Source organism: Brienomyrus brachyistius, chromosome 24, assembly GCF_023856365.1.
Source record: "Brienomyrus brachyistius isolate T26 chromosome 24, BBRACH_0.4, whole genome shotgun sequence".
Taxonomy (NCBI): Eukaryota; Metazoa; Chordata; class Actinopteri; order Osteoglossiformes; family Mormyridae; genus Brienomyrus; species Brienomyrus brachyistius.
Window position 1 is genome coordinate 9,531,504 of NC_064556.1, and position 25,255 is coordinate 9,556,758.

General features: G+C 45.7%; 1 protein-coding gene across 5 annotated transcripts in view; it reads left to right on the top strand.

Moving 5' to 3' along the window:
* The window catches only part of LOC125719830 (rho guanine nucleotide exchange factor 6-like), a 46,477-nt gene extending 24,054 nt beyond the window's left edge, over nucleotides 1–22,423 (top strand). For 2 of the 5 annotated variants that reach the window (XM_048994620.1, XM_048994622.1), the window contains 17 exons: nucleotides 832–902; nucleotides 1,572–1,666; nucleotides 3,060–3,155; nucleotides 3,944–4,066; nucleotides 5,890–6,028; nucleotides 6,143–6,202; nucleotides 7,296–7,442; nucleotides 14,082–14,168; nucleotides 14,245–14,326; nucleotides 14,682–14,788; nucleotides 15,645–15,818; nucleotides 16,597–16,617; nucleotides 17,645–17,738; nucleotides 18,073–18,159; nucleotides 19,325–19,424; nucleotides 20,042–20,096; nucleotides 20,292–22,423. In XM_048994620.1, the coding sequence (XP_048850577.1) occupies nucleotides 832–902; nucleotides 1,572–1,666; nucleotides 3,060–3,155; nucleotides 3,944–4,066; nucleotides 5,890–6,028; nucleotides 6,143–6,202; nucleotides 7,296–7,442; nucleotides 14,082–14,168; nucleotides 14,245–14,326; nucleotides 14,682–14,788; nucleotides 15,645–15,818; nucleotides 16,597–16,617; nucleotides 17,645–17,738; nucleotides 18,073–18,159; nucleotides 19,325–19,424; nucleotides 20,042–20,096; nucleotides 20,292–20,414 (1,661 nt within the window). In that variant the 3' untranslated portion in view covers nucleotides 20,415–22,423. Of the gene's footprint in view, nucleotides 1–831; nucleotides 903–1,571; nucleotides 1,667–3,059; nucleotides 3,156–3,943; nucleotides 4,067–5,889; nucleotides 6,029–6,142; nucleotides 6,203–7,295; nucleotides 7,443–14,081; nucleotides 14,169–14,244; nucleotides 14,327–14,681; nucleotides 14,789–15,644; nucleotides 15,819–16,596; nucleotides 16,618–17,644; nucleotides 17,739–18,072; nucleotides 18,456–18,511; nucleotides 19,425–20,041; nucleotides 20,097–20,291 lie in introns of those variants that run through there. The other 3 variants (XR_007385220.1, XR_007385221.1, XM_048994621.1) reach the window with 3 other exon arrangements.
* The last annotated feature ends 2,832 nt before the right edge of the window (nucleotides 22,424–25,255 follow it).

The window sequence follows — 25,255 nt, forward strand, 5'->3', positions numbered from 1 at the left end:
AGGGAGCTGGGAGGGAGTAAAAACATGGACTGTCTGTGGGTCCCCATGGACCGGATTGCGAAACACTGGCCTAATGGTTCGGTATTAGAATTTCATCTGTATGGGTTTAAGTGAAGTGCTTTGTGTATCTAAACTGAAATGCATGTCCTCACATGAATTCCGTTAAAGTTAGGCATATTAGTATCAAACTAGTTAAAAAAAAATTTAAAGTTAAAGTTTAAGTTAAAGTTGGTCAACGTGTTTGCTAATGTGTATTAGAATCTTTCTGACCTTAGAGATACTTCATTATGTAGTATCTATGTACACTTTGTAGAGCGTATTAGAGTGGATCGATGTTTGCATTATACTGATGAAATCAGTACAGACGCTTCTCTACTTACAAACTTTGAACTTTTAGACATAAGAAACAGGACTGTAAGTCCAAATTGTGTTCCTTAGGCTCCCGTTTCCTGTCCGCAACATCAGTATTTTTTTCTGCGCCCCAATTCCGCCTGGTACGACTTCTGGCCGCTACTCCCGCCGCGCAGCAGCGTAGCGTGCGAACTCCCAGCATACTAGTTCTTTGTACTTGCGTACACCCTTAAAATGATGGTGAATAACGACTTACGAACATTTCAAGTTACGAACGGCTGTCCAGAACGTATCTCATTCGTAAGTAGAGGAGCGTCTGTACTATTATTGTCGCGTGTTCTGAGTTTCTCTTCTTTTAAATCAATAGTCTGCTGTGAAACTCCTTGTTAAACTGGAGCACTTCAAAGACTCATTGTCGCTTGGAGTCTGCATAATTCTCACTTGCCTCTTCTTTATGCCTGGTACCTCATTCGACTTCAGAGAAGCCCCTGTCCCCAAAGGCAGCCAAAGGCTTTGACCTGCCTCAGTTAACGAAGAACTACTACGGGGTGGTGAGTGAAGCGACCGAGGTCCATAGTCGATGGTGCACCAACAACACCACCCTAGTCACATAAAATAATAATAATGATAATAGTACTTTATTGATTCCCTTGGAAAAATTCCCTTTTCATCTACCCCATCTTGCTCTCCATGACACACAGACATATGTAGGTGAGAGCAAGCCTGGCAGTGAAGGGCAGCCACCTGCAGTGGCGCCCATGGAGCTGGGGGTTAAGGGCCTTGCGCCCTCAGACATGACCGTTCTGCTGAGGTCTGGCTCAAACCGGAGACCTTTCGATCACAGGCACAAAAACTTAGCCTACTGAGCCACACGCTGCCCTCAAGAAGTGTCAACCGAGCCAGCAGGAGTCAAACCTAGAATCTTCTGATCCATAGTCAGACTCATTATCCATTGAAACATCATCCCTTTGCCTTGGTTCATGTTAACAAAGGCAGCTCTGCTACAAGACACCAAAGCTTTTCTGAGGTGTAGAACCCAGATGCAGCCGAGGTCTTTTCACCGTCAGGTTGGTAACGTTGATCAGAGAAGAGAAGCCTTTTTCATCCCAGCAAGCCCACATGTGAACACAGGAAGACCACAGAGAGTGACTGGTTGTGCTGGTGATGAATCGGAGCACCTGTGATGAGTGCCTGCTCACCCCCCCATGGCTCTCCCTCAGGTTGTGCAGGACATCCTGGAGCATGAACGTGGGTTTGTGAAAGACCTGCAGAACATGCTTGGCTGCTACCTGCGCCCTCTGCTGGCCAGTGAAAAGTAAGGAGAGGAGACCGTGATTCTAATGTGTGTACAGTACCAGTCAAAAGTTGGGACACGCCAAGCCGCCTACAAAGGAGAGTGATAGTGTCACATCACATGATCTGGCCACCTGACCTGAACACACCAGAAATAGTTTTGGAGGAGTTTAACGAGAGAGTAAAGGAAAAGTGGCCAATGAGAGCTCAGCGTTTGTGGGACCTCCTTCAGGACAGCTGGAAAAGCATCCCAGGAGGCCACCTCATGAAAACTAGAGGAGACAGTAGGGTCGTCCAGTCTCTGGGCCAATTAGGGTTAAGGGCCTTGCTGAAGGGCCCAATGGTGGGATCACTCTGCCGACCCAGGGATTGGGAACCAGCAAACTTCTGAATCCCAACCTATAGAGCTGTCCCCCTCCCAAACAGATACATTTTTTAAAAATACTTTTTTGGTCAGTGCGTAATTCCACATGTTATTTTATAGTTTTGATGTCTTTATAATTATTCTGAAATGTGGAGAAAACTACAAATAAACCCGTCTATGGGTAAGGATGTCCAAACTTTTGACTGGTACCGTAGCGTTCGTCTTCTAGCCACTAGTCTTGGGTTGTGGGAGGGTTGCCAGTTCGTCACAGGGTACATACACACACAAGCTCACGCAAGCTGGATCCCACATGGGCAATGTAAAAAAAGAGGGTACATACACACGCAAGCTGGATCCCACATGGGCAATGTAAAAAAAGACAGGGTACATACACACACAAGCTCATGTATGCTGGATGCCAACATGGGCAATGTAAAAAAGACAGGGTACATACACACACAAGCTCATGTATGCTGGATGCCAACATGGGCAATGTAAAAAAAAAGACAGGGTACATACACACACAAGCTCACGCAAGCTGGATCCCATGTGGGCAATGTAAAAAAAAAGACAGGGTACATACACACACAAGCTCATGTATGCTGGATGCCAACATGGGCAATGTAAAAAAAATGCCCAGCTCTGTACTGTGGGAGGAAATCGATGTAAGAAAACCCAATTCCATACACGCCGAGGAGGATTCAGAGCCGCACCCTGCGGGTGTGAGGAAGCCGTGCTTCACACTGAGCCACCATGCTGCCCTCCTGTTGGGCAGCAGGAAGGTGTTTTTTTTTCCAGCAGATTCTGTATATTATCAGTAGGGTAGAGCAGGCCCCAGACTGCCTGTCAGGGAAGTCCTGCACTCTGGGTCTGAAGCTACAGATGCTGCTTCTGTGTTCGCCATAAAACATGTATTTGTACCATTTTCTAATAGCAGATATGTGTGTGTGTCTGCATCTTTACATTTATACTATGATAGGTTCATAACAGAAAGGCTTTATGTTGAGATGTGATGATCCGGAAGCGTTATCAGTGCATGTGTGGTCCGCAGGCTGTCCAGCGCAGACAGCGCCGCTCTGCTGGGGAACCTGGAGGACATTCTCAGCTTTCAGCAGGGCTTCTGCGTGGCTCTGGAGGAGTGTGCAAAGTGAGTGAGGGAGGGGATGCCGCTCCCTGCCCATACCGTCCTACCCATGAGTGCAGGTGTAGCCCGGGCACCGAGTGAGAGAGCACCCCCTGCTGGGGGCCACTGCCTTCTGCCCTGTTAATCGTCTCCTGATTTTTCTGTATTTTATTGTCGTGACCAGTGCTTCCCAACCCAGTCATTTGGGACACACTGATTCCCAGTAGGGAGCAAAAATGTGGACTGTCTACGGATTTCCGAGGACCGGTTTAGGAAACACTGGTTTTGACCATTGAAAAATATTTGAATGTCACTTAAATTTATTTTAGTCTGGCGATCATGTAATCATTTATGTATTGTAACTGCTAGTAATGAAATAACTCCCAGTAATGTAATAGCCGCCCGTAGCCTAACAAATTTTCCATTCTTAATGTAATGAAAGTCGATAATATCATAACTGGTCAATAATATAACATTACATTATTGATCAGTTATTACATTATCAACTTCTGTTACATTAAAGACTGAGAAATGTATTATGTTATTGGCATGTTATTACATTATTGGCTGCTACACATGTCCTAGTTGACTTAATTTTAAGAGCCGTCAGCATTACTCCCTGTGTTAATTTCCTGTGCTACAGCACCCCCTTGTGTTGTTAATCTGTTATATAATCCTTTAAGGTATGAGTAGAGAAGCTATCGCACGTGTTAACCGAGTGCTAATGTGTGGCCATCGGGTCATGGGTCAGTGATCTGTCTGTGACGGCCTGGCTCACCTTCAAAGCGCTGCTGTTCCCTCTGCCCCCCCAGGATGCCTGAGGCCCAGCAGCGACTTGGGGGGTGCTACCTAAACCTGATGTGCCAGATTAAGCCTCTCTACCTGAACTACTGTTCCGGCCACCCCACCGCCGTCTCCGTGCTCACCGACCACAGGTGCGACGGCATGCTTGCCATTTAAGTCTTCACTCATTTGCTCAACACGCCGTTAGGGTTGTTACATGGATGAGCTCATAAGCGATTGCACTATTACTGCGCGGGAAGCATAAAAACTGACAAAAAAATGAATTAGTTTGTCCATGTAAATTATTTTTTTTCCCATTAGGAGTGTAATTCATCTTAATTATTTAACTACAACGCTGATCATTTCACAGAAGATTCTTTCAACGATATATGCATTAATTTTCCCTTTAAAGCCAGGATGCCCACAGACACCCATTGACACTGGGCTTCACTGGAACTCTGTGGAAGATTCTTGTACGCTTTGTCTAAATGGGAAATAGACAAAGGCTTATTGGTGAATATGCTCCGATTACGTGATTTCGGAGCCCATCCATACACCGTGCTTCACTGGGAGTCTATGAGAGCTTCAGACGTAGGTTTTGCTTAGGAAAGGTTGATTGGACAGGCAGGCTTGCAGAGAGATATTTTAGACCCACCTGGAAGTCAGGCTTCTCTGCACAAGACATGAACAACTACTGATAAAATTAAAGCTCACGACTGATGACCTGCACATCGTGTTGCCAGCGTTGACTCCCTGAATTCCGTCATTCTGTCATTTGTAGTATCACTGCACCATTTCACTGGAACCCAAAGTAACAGTTTCTCCTTTCTTAATTCACCTTTTATCACTGGCATTCGTAAACAGGGCAAATAAAGTTATCATCACTGAGTTCTGAGTTTAATCTACCAGTTCAGTGGTTTTTAGTAGACTAGTTAGCGTCCTAACTAAGCTGTTTGTGTGTCTAAACTGAGCTAGAGGCTCTGCAGCAATATGGCAGACACTGCAGCTAATGCTGTGGACTTTATTCTAAAGAAGTCCTTTGATAAAGGAGACCAGGGTTTACATATAAGTAGCAGAGCTACTAAAGAAGGGAAAAAGACCTTAACCCCTATCTCAAAAATCTGGTGCTGCAGAGTGTTGAGTGTTAAGGTTCGTAGGGGGAATATTTGTCAGGCCCAGAGTAAGTTGTGCAATTTCAGCCATAACTGAGACGCGTTTGTTAGCTTGCAGAATATTATCGCGCATCAGTGTGATCGAAGAAATAAAGTTGTTGGAGCATGGGCGGCTCCTTCCGAATACAGCCAGTAGGTGTCACTCTTGCTGAAGTAATGTCGCGGGAGTGGTTCTTGAACTCTGGCCCTGGAAGATTTTTTTTTTTAATTATTTTTTTTTGTTGTTCTGTCAGTCAGCTTTTTTTGAAAAACCACCTAGATTTCCAGCGAAGTATGAGAAAATGATAAAGGTCAGTTGTGGCATTTTGTAGAAACAGCAGATGCATCGAGCATCCTGTTGAAACTCGCGTATCATCTCTTCCTCTCCGTTTTCTCTTGTGATTTGCACTTTTTAATTGGTGTTGAAACTGAAAGAAGGTTTCTGAGGAGGCAAACTAAGGAAGTTGTTTCTAAACTGACAAGATGTCTTTTATTGTGGTCAAACTGATAGAGGTGCATTTCTTTTTGTTTGTAAAGTAATAAAAATGATCTTTAGGCAACAGTAAACTGAATAAAATTCACAATATCCATACTAAATGGCTGAATATGAATTAACTTTAACATGGTGATGGATACAATTATAGCATTTAGTAGCGATTTAGTTATTGCATTCCGTGCCTTAAAGAAGTGGTATGTGTGGTCTAATGTGATGATGTATCTTTCTTATGTGACGGACACATGGGGGGGAGTCACTCGTCCCATTCCCTCCCCTTGCATGCCTGAGCCACCTAAGCATCCCATTTGTGCACGTGTCTGTTCTGCAGCGAAGAGCTGGACCGGTTCATGGAGAGCCAGGGTGCCGGCAGCCCAGGCATCCTCACGCTGACCACGGGCTTGAGCAAGCCCTTCATGCGGCTTGAGAAGTACGCCACCTTGCTGCAGGAGCTGGAAAGGCATGTGGAGGTATGTGTGCATAAGTGGCTCCTCCTGGACTGAGAGACATTTGCTAATAGCGAAAGCTAAGAAAAACACTCTGCAGTTCCTCAATGTTGTTTACTACAAATGTGCGGCTTTCAGGAGGCCCATCCGGACTACAGCGACATTCTGAAAGCCACCGCGGCCTTCAAGAACCTTGTGGTAGGAGTTTGCTTTCTTGTTTCGCGGACGCGGTTACTCAGGTGCATGCAGCCCTATCACATGACCGCCTTGGCAACTCGACGGCAAACAACAACCACCACCGGGGAGCTTACTCTAAACGCGACTCTGGAAAATGAGTCCCCGTTGGTTGGGCGCACCCCGCGTGCTGTCAGAGTTAGCCAACGCAGCTGGGGAAAGCACCCGAAATAGTATCTGAGACACGGAAAAGGTCGCGCCGTAAGGAGGTGGATGAGAGCAGCAGAGGCAGCTCCGTTTCCACGTGAAGGAGGTCTTACAGAAGTGTGGAGGAACTCGTGAGTCAGGGCGGCTCGTCGGAGCGGCAGCAGAACCGCGTTCCCGTTCTGGTGGCTCCAGCCGGAGGTTTTGCATAAGGCCATGCCTGGGGTGTCTCCCCGAGTGCTGCTTTCAGCTCTCTCAGGTTCACAGTAAAATCATCTTTGGGTAATTCCACACGCCGTAGGTGTCCTGTCTCCAAAGGTGACATTTTACCGAAGTGAAATCGTCGTCGACATCCAATTAAGCTTATGTCGTACGCCATTCTGTGTGTTTTGTTAAGTATATTTACTCGGTTTTGAAAACTCCTTTCTATTTTGAAAAGTACCCATAGTGTAATATCTCCCGATAGCATAATAATCATTCAATCACGTAATACCAGTAATGTAGTACATTTTCTTCACCAGTAACATAACTTTTTGCCGAACTGATATGGTAATGGGTGAACTGATAATGATAAAGTTATTGCATTATTGGCCACTTATTACATTGTCAACTTTTTTTTAATTTATGTTGTTGACATGTTATTACGTTATTTGTAGTTGTTATTGGCTGCTCTAACCCAGTTTGTGATGATTGGCTCGATCTGCCTGATAGGCCCCAGATAGACTCTTAACTTTATCCTCATCATCCACAGACTGTTTTAACACTTTAGCAGGAAGCAAATGTTTGACCGTGGCCGAGCTACACGAGCTACCCCAGCTGCATCTGCGCACGTTGCATCGATATGGTCTCTTGTGGATATTCGACGTGCTGGTTCCTGCCCTCAGTGTCTCCTCTGTGTCTCCTGGCTGCGCAGGCACAGTGTCAGGATCTGCGCAAGCGTAAGAACCTGGAGCGACAGATCCTCTCGGAGGCCGTGCGCGGCTGGGAGGGGGAGGCCATGCTCGGGTTGGGTCCTGTGCTCTACATGTCCCAAGTTCACATGCAGAGCGGGTCAGGCGAGGTGAGTCAGTGATTGGGAGGCGTGGGGGGGGGGGCGGCGCGCATGCACAACTGTAAATACAGGGACTTATTAATCACTGGCAGTGGCAGTGAAGGCCCGGCACTGGCCAGGAAATCAGCCAGCAGAAGGATCCCTCTCCTGTTTTCATGACAAGGTCACTCAGCCTAGCAGTTCAGTTAAACAGCACCCAGTGTCCTGATGGTACCTTTATTTTTCTAATCTAGCACAACACGGTCTGGAAAATGTTAGTCGACAATGTTTGTCAATAGCTCAGCTTTTGTTGTTGATGCTAAATTAGTAACATGATAACCAGAAATGGGTTACCAGGCTACCGAAACAAAGATTATCTAAATTTAGGATGGAAAAGGCCATCCCACCTTTACATGAAGTGGTGTGAGTGAAAATTGAAAATGAGCTGGTGGCAGCGGATGTGGGCATGCTGGGGCCGCAGGGCTGCCTGCTATTACGCTAACAGGACCAGCACAGCAGTCAGCCTGCCCCGGTGCTGCTTCCCAGCAGTCAGCCTGTCCCTGTTCGGCTTCCAGGCAGTCAGCCTGCCCTTCATTACACGCACTCATCCGTTTGCCACATTAGGAGCATTCCTCTGAGTGATCCTGCCAGCATTCTGTAGAGCCATCCCCCGATCATATTTTATACAGTGCCAGTCAAAAGTTTGGACACGCCACGCCAGAGTGGTAGTGTCGCATCACATGACCTGGCCACCTGACCTAAACACAACAGGAATAGTTTTAGAGGAATTATACCGGAGTGTGACGGAAAAGTGGCCAATGAGAGCTCAGCGTTTGTGGGACCTCCTTCAGGACAGCTGGGAAAGCATCCCAGGAGGTCACCTCATGAGAAATTGGGGTTAAGGGCCTCGCTCAAGGGCCCGATGGTGGGATTAATGCCAACCTAGGGATTTGAACTGCCAGCCTTTTGATTCCCAAGCCACAGTGCTACCTCCCTACCTAAAAAAATATGTTTTTATACTTTTTTGTCAGTGCATAATTCCATATCTTTATCATTTATTTTTAAATGTAGAGAATAGTCCAGATAAACCTTTCTGTGGGTAAGTATGTCCAAACTTTTGATTGGTTTTGTATATATTAGCAGCAGTGGATAGTTCAGGTCCTGAAAGTAAAACTCCAGTACTCTGTAAATACTTCAGCTGGTTGGGTGAACTGAAATCTTGGTCTGGATTTTTGCCGTCTGGACCTGAACAATCTACCTCTGTATATTAGTGAAGACTTGGCTACATTACGCGACCTTTGGTGAAGCAGATCAGCTCGGCTTGTGCTGCAGCAGATGAATATGGTAGATGAAAACAGTTCACATTCTCCATCCATCCATGAGAGAAACGGTTTGTGCAATACTCAGGCCAGTACGTTGACTTCACTTGCACTTGAATCGCCGTGACTTAAGCTGCAGCCTTTAAGTCAAACCCTGCCCTGTCGAACAAGGAAAACAAAACCTTCCCAAAGAAAATTCTCCAAATTAACCACCACCGAGAGCCTTTCCTCCCCCGCCCCCCTTTCTGAAAACCTCCCCCAGTGAATGTGAAAGAACTCTTCCCCTTTTTTTCTTGTAAAGTTCTGTGCATTCATTTATTACAAGAAATGAAAGCAGTCACAGAAAATGTCGCGAACAAAATCTGAACATTAAAAGTGAAGCAAATTCGATGACCGCAATAAAAACTAAGCAGTCATACTATACTCTCCACTCTAAAAAAAAAAAGGAAAAAAAACTCATAAAGTGGCTTATCACAGTCAGCAGCGTCTACACAGACCTGTCAACAGCGTGTACACAGACCTGTCAACAGCGTGTACACAGACCTGTCAACAGCGTGTACACAGTCCTGTCAACAGCGTGTACACAGTTCCGTCAACAGCGTGTACACAGTTCCGTCAACAGCGTGTACACAGTTCCGTCAACAGCGTGTACACAGTTCTGTCAACAGCCTGTACACAGTCCTGTCAACAGCGTGTACACAGTTCCGTCAACAGCCTGTACACAGTACTGTAAACAATAATACTCTGACCACTTAATTTCAACATTTCTGCTCCTGTGCCCCCACATGTTAGAATGGGGATACACGAGTGCTGAGCACCAGAAATTGCAGTAACAGGTTTAACCCTCCTGTGTACGACAGTGTCTGGCATCTTCCTCACTACCCCCAGGGCGCTGTAGGTCCTTCTCAGATTGGGCTTCTCCCACTCTGCTACTTTCAGCTGTTTCCAGCTCTTGTGTGGGTATCTCAGAGGGGGCTCCGTCGACATCCTCATTTACGAGGGCATCTATAAGTCATCTAGCGAGAAGAGCAGCATGGACCGACCAAGTGATTCTGGAGGTCAACCCATATATCATAACCCTATTCCTCATGCTACAAGGCTTTGTCTTTTCTCCCATTTTGTTAAGTCTGCATGAGGGGGGGCTTGCATGCTTAGAAGCACTGTGCTCAACTAACTAGTTCCATCTGTCAGGACGTGTCGCCTGGGACCCAAGACGTCCAAACATTAGCAGGTCAGGGGAGATCCCTGTAGCCTCATTCTTGGAACAAGTGAAAGCTTGGTCTACATGACTAAGGTGTTGACTTGCTTTCTGAGTGGGGATTAGAATTCCAAGCTTGTTCAGCTGTGTCAACCACTGAAACCTTCTGGCTGGGAATCCCCCAATGGATGATATGGGGATGCCCCATATTTTTTAGGGCTTGGCATCCCTTTTCTTATTAATGGAAACATGACTTTTTCAGAACACGGCAGCGACTCAGCCTTTTTCCCTAGCCTTCAATATGAGTAGAGAGTGCAGCCAGCCGGCGTCCTAACCACCTTCCCCATATACACTGCCATATACATTTTGCTGGACCACCTTTAGCTTTGATTATTGATGTGATGCGTAATTGCATTGTTTCCACGAGATTATGCAGCATCTCGATGTTTATTTTCATCCAAATTTTGCATTCATTCCTCGCCAAGATCTTGTACTGACAACAAGTGAGTTTAACCGTACAAATCCAGCACTGAAAGCGACCTCCTTCCAGAAAGTGAGTGTCGTGCATCTTCCGTTTTAAGCAGTGCACTTTTCAGGAACAGTGTGGCTGATTTAATGTGTGATAATCTGCACACGTGCTAATAGTACCACGTTTCTTGCTCGGACTCCGCGAAGGTGAAATGACACTCGCACCTTCTAACGTCTGCTGGATCTCTCTCGCGTCAGAATCGCCTGCCGGCAGCCGCCATGGTGCCTCTCTGAAATGGTCTTTCACCACACGTTCGGTTTTCTCGTTTCACACTTTTGGAACATCTCGTATCTCTCCGTCTGTGAGAACGTTTCACCTCTTTCAGGCATCTTGGAGGACTTTCCACTCAGCTCTCAGTGGTGAATCACCAGCATCAAACTTCTCGGGAGATGAGTCACCATCATTTGAGTCCTTTATGCTCCAGGCCACCACATCTACTGAATACAAAAGGACTATTGGTGTTCCTGGTTTCCAAGTGACAAACCGTATAGAGGTAATAAGGGATGATTCAGGGCAAAGAATGACCCCCTCACTCTATTGTCATGAGCAGTATCACTCGATTTTGCTTTATTTTGCTTCCTTACAAGAACACGGACCTCACCAAGAAGTCAATTAACCCAGCCATGTAGTAAATTCATAACTTTGTTTTTAGTATATCAAACAGTATCCTTCTGACCATCCTCAACTCTCTCCTCCTGAGTCTGCACCTCCCTAAAAGCTTCTTTCAACGCATCTTGAACATGCAAAGGAAGCCCTTATCCCCTTCCCTCTTGCATTCCTGTAACAGTCTAATCATTCTTATACTGGTATCCACTAGCATTGCCACACTATCCTCAATGGGCGGATTTGAGCAGGAAACTCTATTTGAATTTCAGTGCAATCGTCTTCTGGATACTACAACTCTGTAAATCCCCAAAGTTCCAGATCGTCAATGGGATGGAGAGCCAACAGCTTTGTGCTTCTAGGCAGAATGCCCAGTTTGACACGTGAGCCACTGTCCAGCAACGCTTAGACATAAATGCCTTCAGCCACTGCAGACACTGTTGAAGATGGACCGGTTAATCTCCACGGTAGCCAAGCCCAGGAGTTAGTGGATTGGTTGTGAACACTGGTGGCGCAGGTTCGACAACGGACTCCAGCTTTTTCATTGGCCGGGGCCCCTGCCCATTTCCCGACACTTTCCCTTCCTGAATCAGTTGACACTTTACCTTCCTCGCACCTTTGACATGGCAGTCATGGAAAAGCTTGCCAACTTCCCTACACCGAAGAACTTTACCTTAACAGCAGAGAATAGTGGCCCTTACATACACTATGGCTCTCCGTCTATCATCACAGTCACCAAACGACTGACCCGAGTTACTAATCCTGAGAGTTTTCGCTTGAGGTCACTCAACTCTTTTTTTTTTTTTTTTTTTTTTTTTTTTTTTTTTTCTTTCTCATTGATCTGAATAATGTTCAGGCTTCACTGTAGAGACTCTCGAATTTGGCTTTACTCGTACACCTGGATGGTCCTCGTTCTCTCATGTTTCCTTAAGCTATGCATATGCAGACTGATTGCGCATTAGGGTTATGACTTCTTAACTTTTTTTTTAAATATTACTTTTCCTGATGTTGCATTTGATGAATTTTTGCCTCAATATTATTTTTTTGGTGCTGTTTTAGTGCGGTCATGTAAAAACCTCCCGCACCTAATATCATTTCATTTATGCGATATAATGGAAATAAGAAGAAATAGTAGGAGATTGCAGGCTGAAAGAACTGATTGATGAAGAGGAATTCTGCCTGCATTTTGATGGGAAGAGAATTGACAATAAAGAATATCAGCCAGTTTGTCTGAAGAATTCTGCAAGAACTTTAAACCTTTCGGCTTTTTTGGCATTTTGGCTTATGAAAGCGGATCTGCAAGCCCTGTTGGATGAATACAATGCATGGGGTAGCGTCAAAATGATTATTTGTGACACAACAGCCGTCAATACAGGACACAAAAATGGTGTTGTTAGACTCCAGAGGCAGTTCAGACAAAAGGGTCTAGAAGAGCCTCAGTTTATCGGATGTCAACATCATATTCTAGATCTGATTCTACGACATTTGATGAATTCGTTGTTCACAACAAAATCACCCAGCATCAACTATCCATTCATTGAAGATGTTTTGACAGGATATGAGGACTTAAGAGAAACATATTCTGGGACAAAAAAAGATGCCGACACGTGAAAACCCAGGATGGAGAGATGACTTTAGGTGTCTTTTTGAACTCTGCGAGGGATATAACTTCTACCAGAAGACAGGAAAATGGCCTCAATTGAATAGGCACAAGCTGCCCTCCCTTCACAGTGCCAGATGGAATTCACGTGCAATCTTTGCACTGATTGCTTTTTTTCTCCTTCCGAAATGGAGAGATCAGCTCAAAACTACTTGTGACTTCATCGCGACTACATGGGCAAATGCATGGTTTTCAAATCAGCACTACTTGGAGGACACATGCAACGAGCTGCATGCTGTAATCTCCAAACTGAAGTGTCCTATGGCTTTAAAATCTTTTACCAGTCATTGGGTAAAGGACCGCTCGGTGCTTGATGTGCCTCGCTCAAATACGGTGGCCGAGCGAGCTGTGAAGAAGATGGAAGAACTACATAGCACATGCAAAACTGACAAATATCTTAACAGCAAGTTCATAAACAGTAATTCACAGATTTAAAACTTAATTTGTACTTTTGTGCGTGCAACATTCGTTCGCAAATAAAGGCTTTGTTTTGATACTTCAGCCCAATACAACATCTCATTAGGTGCGGGAGGTTTTTTCGCAACTTGACAAAATGAAGGTCATTTTTGAAAGTTGTAGGTAAAAGTTCATCAATTGCCACCACAGCGTTTTAAACTTAAAAGACATCATAACCCTATTGCACATGCTTTCCGTTACTTTCAAACTAATTGCTCTTACACAATCATGTACAGCCCCACTCATTGTCTGATCCATATTCATGCGGACTCTCTTAAACAACTTTTAGCGCACCGTTTTGTCCAATCTCTGCGAATACATTTGGTCCCCTTGATCAAAGTCGGCAGCTAAATCCAGTTACCAGGCTGCGCTTTTCAGGTTTTCTGGAGTTACACATATCGCCGGGTTCTTGTCTTGTGAAACATTATTTCACTAGTTTCTTGCTGGCATGTTTCTGCCGTTCTGGCCAGCTGTATAAATCCCCAGAAGTCTGCCCCTAGTGGCAGATCCATTTTTCTACATCAAGCAACAAGGGCCGCTAGGCAAAACAGAAATGAGGAAATGCGCGTTGGCAGCCTAGACACGTCTTCAGAAACTCAAACATGGATTCGAATTATATTCTAATAACAAAGGTCGACCTCACTGACCTTTGACCTACCTTACATGAAATGACTAATAACGATTATCTCGTAAAAACATTGCGTATCACGGTCTGGGACATATTAGACGATAAGTGAATTTATCGTTAAGGAGTTATACGATGGAAATGGGCAGGGGTAAAGGTCTGAGCGACTTTGATATTGGCCAAGTGGTTATTGTCGGAAAAATGGGTTGGAGTATCTCTGCAACAAGTTTAGATCTTTGTGTGACCTTGTGTGTATGTGTCCCTGCCCACCCATCACAGGACAGAGAGGAGCGCTACTTGATGCTGTTCCAAGGGCTCCTGATCATGCTGTCCACCAGTTCTCGAATGAGTGGTTTCATCTACCAGGTCAGATTCCGCGGGATTCATCAGGCTTCTCTCGCTCACACCTTGCGACACTAACGCTACGGTGTCCGCCTTTCAGGGAAGGTTACCGCTGACTGCCTCAACTGTGATAAAACCGGTAGAAGACACCGAAAATGGCCATCATGCCTTTGAGGTGACAGGTCTGTTGCCCTATGAGTTGACGCTTCCTCATTTGAGAATTAGAAGTGTGTGTATTTGGAATGGGATTGTGTATCCACTCAACAATTATGGGGACACTCTGTACATCTTAAAATGCATTGATTGCATTGCAAGTGTGGCTATTTCATGCAAATAGTAAATGCCATGTTTTTGGCACATTTTTGAGGTCTGTTATAAAATGATTGATCTTACTTCTGTACATATGTTCAGGTTTTATTGAAATGTCAAAAGAAATATTGGGAATGTCTCTCGGGTGTCAATTGATTTAATGCGCAGCGAGGGAGATCCACACAAAGAGATTCTCATGTATGTATGTGTGTCTGCTCTTGACACCAGGGAGCCACGGTGAGCGGATAACATTTTTCTGCAGTGGCCATCAGGATTATCAGGAATGGCTTGAGCACCTGACAAAGGGAGGGAGTCCAGTGGGTACTGTGTGTAAGGTACGCCATTTACGCGGAGCAGGATGCGTGATATCAGCATATTATTGCCAGGATTATCTGAAGGTGTATTGTATTGTTCACTGAAAATAATTCATATGTTCAATTAATTCTTTTTAGTCCAAATTGTTTCATTTGGCATAGCATATTTTATTTAATGCCTTCAGAAGGTATTCCCTGTGCTGGATGAACCATGTCCATGACGCAACCTTGGCCCCTCGGGGAGAATGGCAAGCTGGGTCCCTCTTCTGCCAAAGCCAACTCCAAGTTATACCTAGAAGTTCGTGGAATCCATTAGCATAGTCTTGGAACTTTTTGAGGTATTTTGGCTTGCAAGCAGAGAATTATATTTGGAACAGGTCGAGCACGGCCTAGCCCTCCACTGGCACGACAGTGTCATACTGTGGACTTGATTTACATGTCGGGCCAAATGCACGCCATGCTAGAAAGAAGCTCTTTTTCCATCATCAGGACCAAAGCAAACGGCAAACACTTCAAAGGAATTGTTTAAAAATATGAGCAGCTATTGAAAGCCGGCGGTATGGCAGGTATTTCTGGGGTGGAGCAGATCTGCTTGGAAGAATGGTTGAAATTCCAAACTGCAGTTGTCTTAAGGTCATACCGAAAAAGCCGCAAAGACGAAGAATGGAATTGGCTGCCAAAAACCTCTCCACAAAGTATTGACCTGCGGGAAGGAATAAATTCCTATAAATTAGACATTGACTTCGGCCTGAATGCACAGTACAACATTATACTGATAAGCAGTCGATTTGTTGCAGTCTCTGAAGTATGTCCTTGTTTTGTAGCCCTATTGAAATTTCTTCAGACTTTCAGGTGAGCTTCTCTCCCGATCTTCCAGGACGGACGGTCTGCACACGGCGCCACAGCGCACCAGGTTTCCTCCCACAGCTTTGGCTCGTCTCTCAGTAGCCGCGGACCCCTCGAGCCCCCGAAAATTGCCAAGCCCTGGTCCCTGAGCTGCTTACGGCCTGCACCCCCACTGAAGCCGTCTGCTGCACTGAGCTACAAGGAAGTAGGTTGACATAGGTTTCTCCAACCAGAATTTCCTGTCGGTGTATAGTTCAGAAAAAAAAAACAGCACTGCAATAGGGCAGGTGGCATCTACTCGGCTTCTCTGGATTCTCTAGGTTATAGTTTTGCATACTTGCTCTACCCAGCGATCAGGGTCTGGTTTAATCACAGGCTAGTGCGGCCTAACAGTACAGGCCTGTATTTGCCATTCTGCCATCGCATTAGATGCGTGGTGATCCAGGGTGGACTGTCTGGAAGCTGGAGTTGGGTTCCAGAGGCTGGTTCACAGCTACATAGCACACCTTTCATACGCAGAATATATAAATTAGTAAGAAAATCATGTCTGATTTGATTTAATAACAGTGTTGGAAATAACAAAATCCACACTGTTCCTTGACGTGATTTAAAAACAAACCGTTACCCCCCCGACGTGTGCCCGCCAGAACCACAGGGGGCGCCGCTGCCTACTGCCCGCATGCCTCCCGTGTTTCAGTTCCGATTTCCTGATCGTCACATAAGCAGTTTTTCCTTTGGTGTGTTAGGAATAAAACTACACATAGCTTTCCTTTTCTGCGGAATTTCGCTGCGTTCTGGGTCTCTCCCATAACAGAAAGTGCCATTCTTACCGGCAGAGTGACTCACCGAGTGTCGCTGAAGCCGGCCGCACGAAGCCAGTGTGTTCCGGGAGGACACTAAAATGATGTGTTTTGAGTTGAGTGCAGACTCGTACGGGTTTGCTCATGCACCTTTTCTCTCTCTTCCCATCCTGCTCTCTGTAGAGGATGTCTTATATCCTGAAGGTAAGGTGCAAGCTTTGTGTGTGCTTGCCTTTGCTCGAGTGGCATGTCACTCTCCCCAGCATCCTGCCCTCTCTACTCTCCCTCATGTTCCCTGCTCCCTCAGGCCTTTTCCCTGTTGCTCTCACCTTGTCAAGTTTTGTTATATACTCTGCGTTTAAGGTACACGCGCATAAATAATGTGACGTGTCGCCCCATTGGAGAATCCGGAATATCCAGGTGAAATGACTTCCCAGTCTCACCCATTGACATCGTCTAAATCCGTCTACAGTTCCGTTGTCTCTCTGGAGGGCGATAAGCGAGCTCCCCCAACCCCCCCCCCCCCCCCCCCACCGAGTTTTGTCTGAGTCATGTTTGCTGTTTGTGTGTATCTCTTGTGTACCTGCTGTCTAAAATTGTCTCTCTGCTCTGTGGACGGGGCTAAAATCGACTTGAAGGCGGGGATTCTGCTCGCTTCCCGGTCTTCCGTTGGACCGCGTGCCCTGCCTGCTTCATTGGCTCTCGTGGCCAATCTCTAAAGCTTATGTTCGTATTAAAAGTGTAACGTCAATAACGTGGACGTTTGTCTCGTTTCTGGGGGTGTTTTCCTTAAGATGATGGATAGCTGATTCATGTAAAGAATAATATAAAATGATGATCTCTTTTGCAAAAAGCCAATTAATTCTTTCAGTGAGTCATTTTAAAGAATTATTACCAATAGGGAGATTAAATTAAATCATTTTTGAATAGTTTTCACATGTATTACCTGACATGTTCTTTCCTCTCAAGCTTTTAATAATTTTAACGCTCCATTACAGCAGGTCATAAATATCAGTTGGCTTACCTGCAGTACCATTTGGTTTAAGTGGTTTAAGTGTCACAAGCATTGTAATGTACATGTTAATATAGCTGGTAGCAATTTATATTTAAAAAAAAAAAGGTGTTAGATGCAGGTGTACCACTTAGTTTCTCTCCGGGAGACCCTAACCACCACCCCTCCTCCACCCCCGCACTCACAGACGGCTCACAGAACCATCTCTCACTTCCACAGGACTCCAGCAAAAGCCCCAGACCCATTACGAAGTTTCTCCAGAAGAGAAAAACTGAGAGGAAACCGTCAGATGATGAATTCCTGTTGAGGAAGAGTAAGTAGGGAAAAGTCCACAGCATGCATCTCCCTAGCAGAGGAGCAAGGTGCTGGGAGCAGTGCCTTGTCCCATGGCGGCTGTGCCGGGCCAGTGTGGGGCGCAGTGTTTGGATGGGATCGCCGAGGCGTCTTTGAAAGCCGCCTGTGTGTCAGCCGGCGCCGCGTGACGTGGGAGGAGGCAGCCGCTGTTTGTTGATCCTCCGCAGCGGATGGTGTGACTAACGCTGCTGACATTTTCCACCGTTCCAAGACGCTGGCGTAGCGACTTCGAGAGCGCTTCTCTGCGTGAGAGAATTCCTGCTCGCTCACTGTCGCTCTGCTGTGTTTTGAAGGCACCGCGGCTCTGGAGGAGGACGCACAGATCCTGAAGGTCATCGAGGCGTACTGCACAGGGGCCGGCTTCCACCAGGCCACCACCGGTCAGCGCAGGCCCACTTTTGGACCAATTTGCATCACTCGGTTCCTCTTGTTCTCGGACACACTGGTCGTGGCTGTGGCTAAGTGCTTAATCCCCTCCAAATCACCCATGAAACTAATCCGCGACGGGTTAACCAGGGCCTTGTGTATACAGCAGAGTATGCACGACATAGTAATCACAGTATAGTATACATAACATAGTATATGCAGCATAGTATGCACAGCATAGTATACACAGTGAGGAATACACAACATAGTATATGCAGCATAGTATGCACAACATAGTATACACAGTGTAGTATACACAACATAGTATATGCAGCATAGTATGCACAGCATAGTATACACAGTGAGGAATACACAACATAGTATATGCAGCATAGTATGCACAGCATAGTATACACAGTGAGGAATACACAACATAGTATACACAGTGTAGTATACACAGTGTAGTAAATACAACATAATATACACAGTGTAGTAAATACAACAGAATACACACAACATAGTATACATGGCATTGTGCTTCAGCAGAGGCATTTGAAAAAAACATCAGCCACATGAAAGCTGTAGAGGAGAGCTCTGCAGCGTGCATCCGAGCCAGATCGCGCCGTGAACTGAGGCGTCATCACAATTGTGGTTGTAGTGTTGGCCGGAAGCGCAGTTAACAAAAAAGATGTTTGTTTGTTAGCTGCGACGTTTTCGTGTGAGATTTTTTTACTGTAGGAATCTGCATCCTCCTCATAGCTTCTTGGTATTTTAACATTTGTACGAATAAATGCATGAAGAAAGAATCCAGTGGTATCATTAAACTTCACAGGTACAGCCTATACCTCTTATATGTGTCTATAACGTGGCCCTCATTCACATTAACACACGTAAGTCAGCTAAACACTCATGCCAGACTCCATTCATGTTTTATATGCGAATGTCAGCCTTATTAATAACTTTCTTTTGAAGACTTGTGCGTGTGTTTCAATTAATGTGGAGGTTTTCTTGATTTCTGCATTTTTGCCTTTTACTAATTAGTGTTTCTGGGCTAAGTCTGTTACTAACGGTGCCACTTAATAGCTCAGAAATAGACCTAAATCATTTGCAAGGGACTTCTCCGGGCCTCTGACCTTTGTCATGCAGATGAAGCTGCTCAGCACTGGTGTCTCTCTGCAGGTGCTCGGAGGGAGTGCGTCCCTCAGGTGCTCCTGCCCGAAGAGGAGAAGATCATCGTGGAGGAGTTGAGGAGCAACGGACAGATGACGGTGGAGGAGAAGTATGACCGGGGAGGCACCGTGTCCTCAAGCCTGATTTATGGTTATTGGTTATGGTTATGGCTGTATGCAGAGCTCACGCCATGGCCCTAACAAGTGGCTTATGCCGGTGCAAACGTTTTCACTTTTGCATGGTCCGCGTTGCTGCAACGTGTTGTTACATATCTGGGGAGGCACGTGTCAGGCCACACTTTCAGGTACCCGGCTAGGGCGTAAGGTACCCGGCTAGGCCGTAAGGCACCCGGCTAGGCCGTAAGGCACCCGGCTAGGGCGTAAGGCACCCGGCTAGGGCGTAAGGCACCCGGCTAGGCCGTAAGGCACCCGGCTAGGCCGTAAGGCACCCGGCTAGGGCGTAAGGCACCCGGCTAGGCCGTAAGGCACCCGGCTAGGGCGTAAGGCACCCGGCTAGGCCGTAAGGCACCCGTCTAGGCCGTAAGGTACCCGGCTAGGGCGTACGGCACCCGGCTAGGGCGTAAGGCACCCGGCTAGGGCATACCAACGCCATACCAACACAACAATATATCAGGCTTTATTCTATTCTAATCTTTTGGGGTTATACTCAGGAGCTTCTTCCACCTTTCTCAAAAGGAAACCCTTAAACAAGCTGTGTCTTTTGCAGGAGTCTCGTCGACGCTGTTTATGCATTAAAGGATGAGGTCCTTGAATTAAAGAAGGTAATGCAATTGCATAAAATACTTTGTGTGCATATAAGCATGGAAATCCGTACGGAATTCAATGAGAATTGTACTTGAATGGTTTGGTTTTCTGCTCCTGATGAATATCATACCCTGGTCTGCGTGCTACTGGAGGGCTGGGAGACGGCGTTTGCGAAAGTGTGACCGGTGTCTGATGCTGGTTTGTTCTCTCAGGAGAATAAACAGATGAAGCAGTATCTGGAAGAGGAGCAAAAGTCACGTAGAGAGCTGGAGAGGATGGTGAGGAAGCTAGCGAAACAAAAGAGTGACTCTGCGTGGGAGGATGGCGGCCATTAAGCGGCGAGCTCCGGGTTTCTGAAAAACCGCCGGCGGCTGCCCTGTGGCGACGAACATGTCGGCCGCTGACGGACCCTTCAGGACAACCTGGACAAAGACGCATTTCACATGGACTGTTTCTGTTTCTTAAGCAATTAATTAGCGATTGCATGAGATGAGAGAGCTAGCGATTAATTGGGCAGCGGTGACAATTAGTAAGAGATGATAGAAAGGTAGACCCCGCCAGACAACATAAGGAAATGTGGCGTGAGATGGCAGGACCACCTACACTCGGTGTCTCAATGAAGTGAAGTGATTGTTTCTCGACGGACGCTGTTGTTGGGTTTTCTGGAATGTTCTAAGTATCATGAGCTGCTCTCTACAAAGGAGGACGTTGAGGCAGAATAATTGGAAATACAAAGTGGCCTCGTGAGCTGGTCTGTAATACCATGAAAACTGTGAATGGCCTGTCAGACGACTCAGTTTTTAAATGTACTCAGAGATATTACATGAAACAAAATGTCATCTGAGAGACTCCCAGTCCTCTTGGCGTGTGTTCAGTATTTTGTTACTAGATGACTAATTTGGTTTATCTTGGATGTGGTGAGAAAGTGTACGAATTGCATTACTGTTTTATTTTTGTAAGCCGAGCGTGCATTTCAGACGTGCAGCTACGCTTCAGCTGTATCGCAAAAGTATTTGTTAGGGCTGTAGATTTTAAATTGTTTTCAATTTCCATGGTTCTTTTATTCCGTGTGGCTCCCAGACTCCTGACACATATTAGTAAGGACACAGTATTTCATGTTTATGCATCGAGGAAATCAGTCTGAAATAATTTACGTCACTGTTTGTTTTCAGTGAATGTCCGAACTGTTACCGCATACCCTTCTTATTAGACGTATGAGCTATGTAATTCGTTTTTTTAAATATCTTATATATTACATTTATAGACACTGGCAAATGTACTTTCATATGCAAAATGATTCATACTCTGAGGGGAAATATATAATTATATTGCTTATTTATTTTTCATTAAAATATTACAAAGTGTATATTTCGTACTGGAAGAAACTCTTCGGTTGAAGGTTTTTGGCCTGTGTGAATTCCTGTCCGTAAACTTTCGTTCGATGTTTGTTTGCGCAGACATTCAGAATATGCACTTTATCAAGCAATTTATCAAGCATTCGCACCAGTGTAAATGTCTGAAGTGAAATTAAGATAAAGGAATTAGAAGATCAAAAGGCATTTTGGAACTAAAGATGAACATTTTATTTTGTGTTTTTTTTTCCTTGTGTATTTGGTAGAACAAACTGGTGGTTTGTGTTTTGTTTTGTTTTTTTGTTTTGTTTTTTTGTTTTGTTTTAGTTTTGTTTTTTGTTTTGTTTTTGTTTTGCTTTGTTTTTGTTTTCACCTGTTCAGAAAGCTTCACTAATCAGACCTAAACACTGAATTCAAGGGTCCAGTCAGGGATTCTTTCTGTGGTCAGATACAGGACAGATGTTGAGCAGCTGTACCACCACAGAGCGATGTCATTGTATTTAGGAAATGGGCGGGCAGTTAACCTGTGACCTGAGAAGGCGTGGCCCACCCTCGCACAAGTACGGGTTCGACACATGCTGTGAAAAGTAACCAAAAACCAAACCCCGCTGGGAATCTCTTTAGGTTGCAATATAAGCTGAAATTGCTATGATTTAGCGCAATAAATTGGTTACGTTGATTTTGCTGTTAATTTGGTATGTGGTTATTTGCGGGACAAGAACAGCATTGTGTGCGGAGGCCCCGGATATAACGTAACTGATGTTACTCTGATGAACCTTTAAAGCACCAATCCCAACGTAAGGATGCAGCCCTGTGAGAATCAGGCTGTATGCTGTAACAAACTCTTCCACTCTCCTCAAATGCAATTTCTGAGTTTTCCTCTCAAGCTTGGATTGGCAGCAAATGTATGATTCACGGATGTGTATTTAAACTATTATACCTATGAATAGCCATCATTACATTTGTAATAAAAGTAAAGCATTGCTTGCAAATGTCTGTTGATGTCTATAGAAAACTTCCCTCTCAGTCTCGGGTTACGAACATATGATGTCTGAGTCGATCCAGAGCAGGAGTTTTTTGTGTGTAATTATTTCTCCTCCTGGCCGCTTCCATAATTTTTTGGAAACTGTTCTCTTCAAATCAGCTGTATTGTAATAGAGTCTAATCCCTAACCCTTTCATTCACCCTTTACCTGTTATATTTTATCATCTCTTCCAAGAAGAGCGAGGTCTCCGCTATGTTTGGGGAATTCAGAGTATTTTATACCGGAAGCTACCTTTCATGGCAGGTGTTTTAATCACAGCCAAATGCTCAGCTTCAGATTATTTAATTTTTAAACAGGTGCTGAAGCTGGCAGAGGGAAGAGCCGTTGTAGTTGTGCAGAGAAACTTCCAGCTGGCTGTCGGCATTAGCGAAAATTGCCTTTTTTTCCAGTGCCGCCGCGCGGAGCGTGGATGCAGGGCAGGAACCCGTGTGACTGACAGACACATCCTGTGCGCGAGGCGGCACGCTTTCTCAGAGATGGCCACGCTCTCGCTCTTCGTGTGGCAAAGTCACAGTTTCCGCGTGGGAGGACATGCGGCGTTCCAGGAGCCTGTGTCCCCCACCTCGTGTGCTCACGGTGACACACGAAACGCGCGTGGCCCCCGGGACAACACCCCGGATTCATCATTTACCATCCGATAACTTTTTCCTGGAGCAAATCTCTCGCTATCTTGGTAATCGGCAATCGACGAAGTAAAATTGCTGCATCTATTGCATTCGTCCGATGCTGTTAGCGTTCGCCAACCAAAACCAGAAATGCAGGATGTCGTCAAAACATCTCTTTTGTCTGCACGATGGCTCAGCGTGTCGCTTCTGTTCTAGCTCTCAGACTGTGAGAATATCTTCTGGGTGTCTCCCGCTCCTAAGTGATGGCATTAGGGTCAATCGGTAACTGAGTAGTACCTCGCAGTGGCAGTGCCCTGCCTCGCAGTGGCAATGCCCTGCCTGTCCGTTCTCTGCAGATTGTATAGACCAGTGTTTCCCAACCCAGTCCTCGGGGGAACCCCGGACAGTTCCACGTTTTTTTGCTCCCTCTCAGCTCCCAGCCAATCAGGAACACCGAATACCTGGTACAGGTGCACTGGGGGCTGAGAGGAAGCAAAAACGTGTACTATGTTGGGAAACACTGGTATAGTGCAGGGGCAGGGAACCTCGTTCATGGATAGTCGGTGTGGGTGCAGGTTTTTGGCGTCAGCCAATCCAAGTCCAGTCCCGGGGAGCCTCTCTTATTGGCTGATAGTGAGGTCATCCCAAAAACCCGCTTCCAGAGGGGCTCTCCATGGATCAGGTCCCTTACCTCTAGTATGGAGGAATGAAATAATCTAAAAATGATTCAGTTTAAAGCAATCAATAATAAAATTGATGGACTTTCTTATCTCTTTGAATTAAAGTTTATACGTTCTGGGTCACAGGTCACCCAGAAAAGACTTGAGCTGTTTTTACTGCCTAGATCATCTACAGTTGTTGTGCGCTGGTTCAGATAAGAACCTATAAGTCAACATTATTACTTGGTAGTAAAGTAACGTGATTTGAAGCTGTCAGACCTTTTCACGTCAACAGACCTGTGTTATGATTTAGTGCAGAATACGTTCTGCAGTCCCTTCTGTGAAAGAGTGTGATTGGGAAAATCATCCTATGCTGTAGCTCCACAAACAGTCTAACACAGCGGCGGACACCCGCAGGGAAGGGAGCCGGCGGGCTGCAGGAGGCCTTCCGAGCTTGGAGAGCTGGTGGGGCTCCGAGGCACCTGGCAGGTACCGGCAGGCCGAGCAGAATGTGATTTGGCAACTGCAGGAACTCAGGCGTGGGAGGAGTTTGGTGAAGCCATGGAGAATGACTTTGGGTCAGGATCAAAGATGTTCTGGAAAACCGTCGGGCAATTTGGGGGGGGGGGGGGGGTTCTTTTACCCATGCTGTTTATTGCAGGAATAGACTGCAGTTGGTGGGAGAACCTCCTCAATCACACTCGCAAGACTCATTTGTCTCGTACACAGTTGTACACATGCAACATGTAGTGAAATGTAACCCTGGTCACTGCGAGCAGCCGTGTATAATAAGAGAACGATGCAGCCCTGCGATGGGCCGGCCCCCCATCCTGGGTTGTTCCCTGCCTCGTGCCCATTGCTTCTGGGAATGGGACCCAGTAGGATAAGCGGTTTGGAAAATGGATGGATGGATAACAATGTAAAATATACAGTATATTCAGCTGTACATAATCTATACATTAAGTGACCTGGCCAAAGTGCTATGCAATATAAGCTCATAAGACTCTGACTCTGTATTCTAGACTCTATTTGGTGGGACTTCAGCCGCCCCCTAAAAGAACAGTTTAATAAAACCATTTAGCAAATTCCAGGCATCCATTTCTGTACCCACCTCTCCGGTTCAGGGTTGCAGGGGTGCTGGAGCAAAGCATGGTGCAAAGCAGTAAATGGGGCAGCAATCCATCACAGGGTGTGTACACAAGCATGCAAGTGTGCACACGCACATACACACACACCTATAGACAATTTGGTAACTCCAATGAAGCTCAGCATGTTTTTAGACTGTGGGAATGTGGAATACACCCAAGGAAACCCCGCAATGACTAGGGGAGAAAATGCAGAGGCATTTTGAAGTGAGGCATCAATGCTAACCACTGCGCCACTAGGCCGCCCAGCTCCATTGGCTGCTAAGTCCCATATTCTTCTATACATTTCATAGTACCCTGGCCGAGCTTGGTTGACACACCTCTTCAAAATTATTTGGAGATTATATCTCAGTTGACCTGGGAACATCTT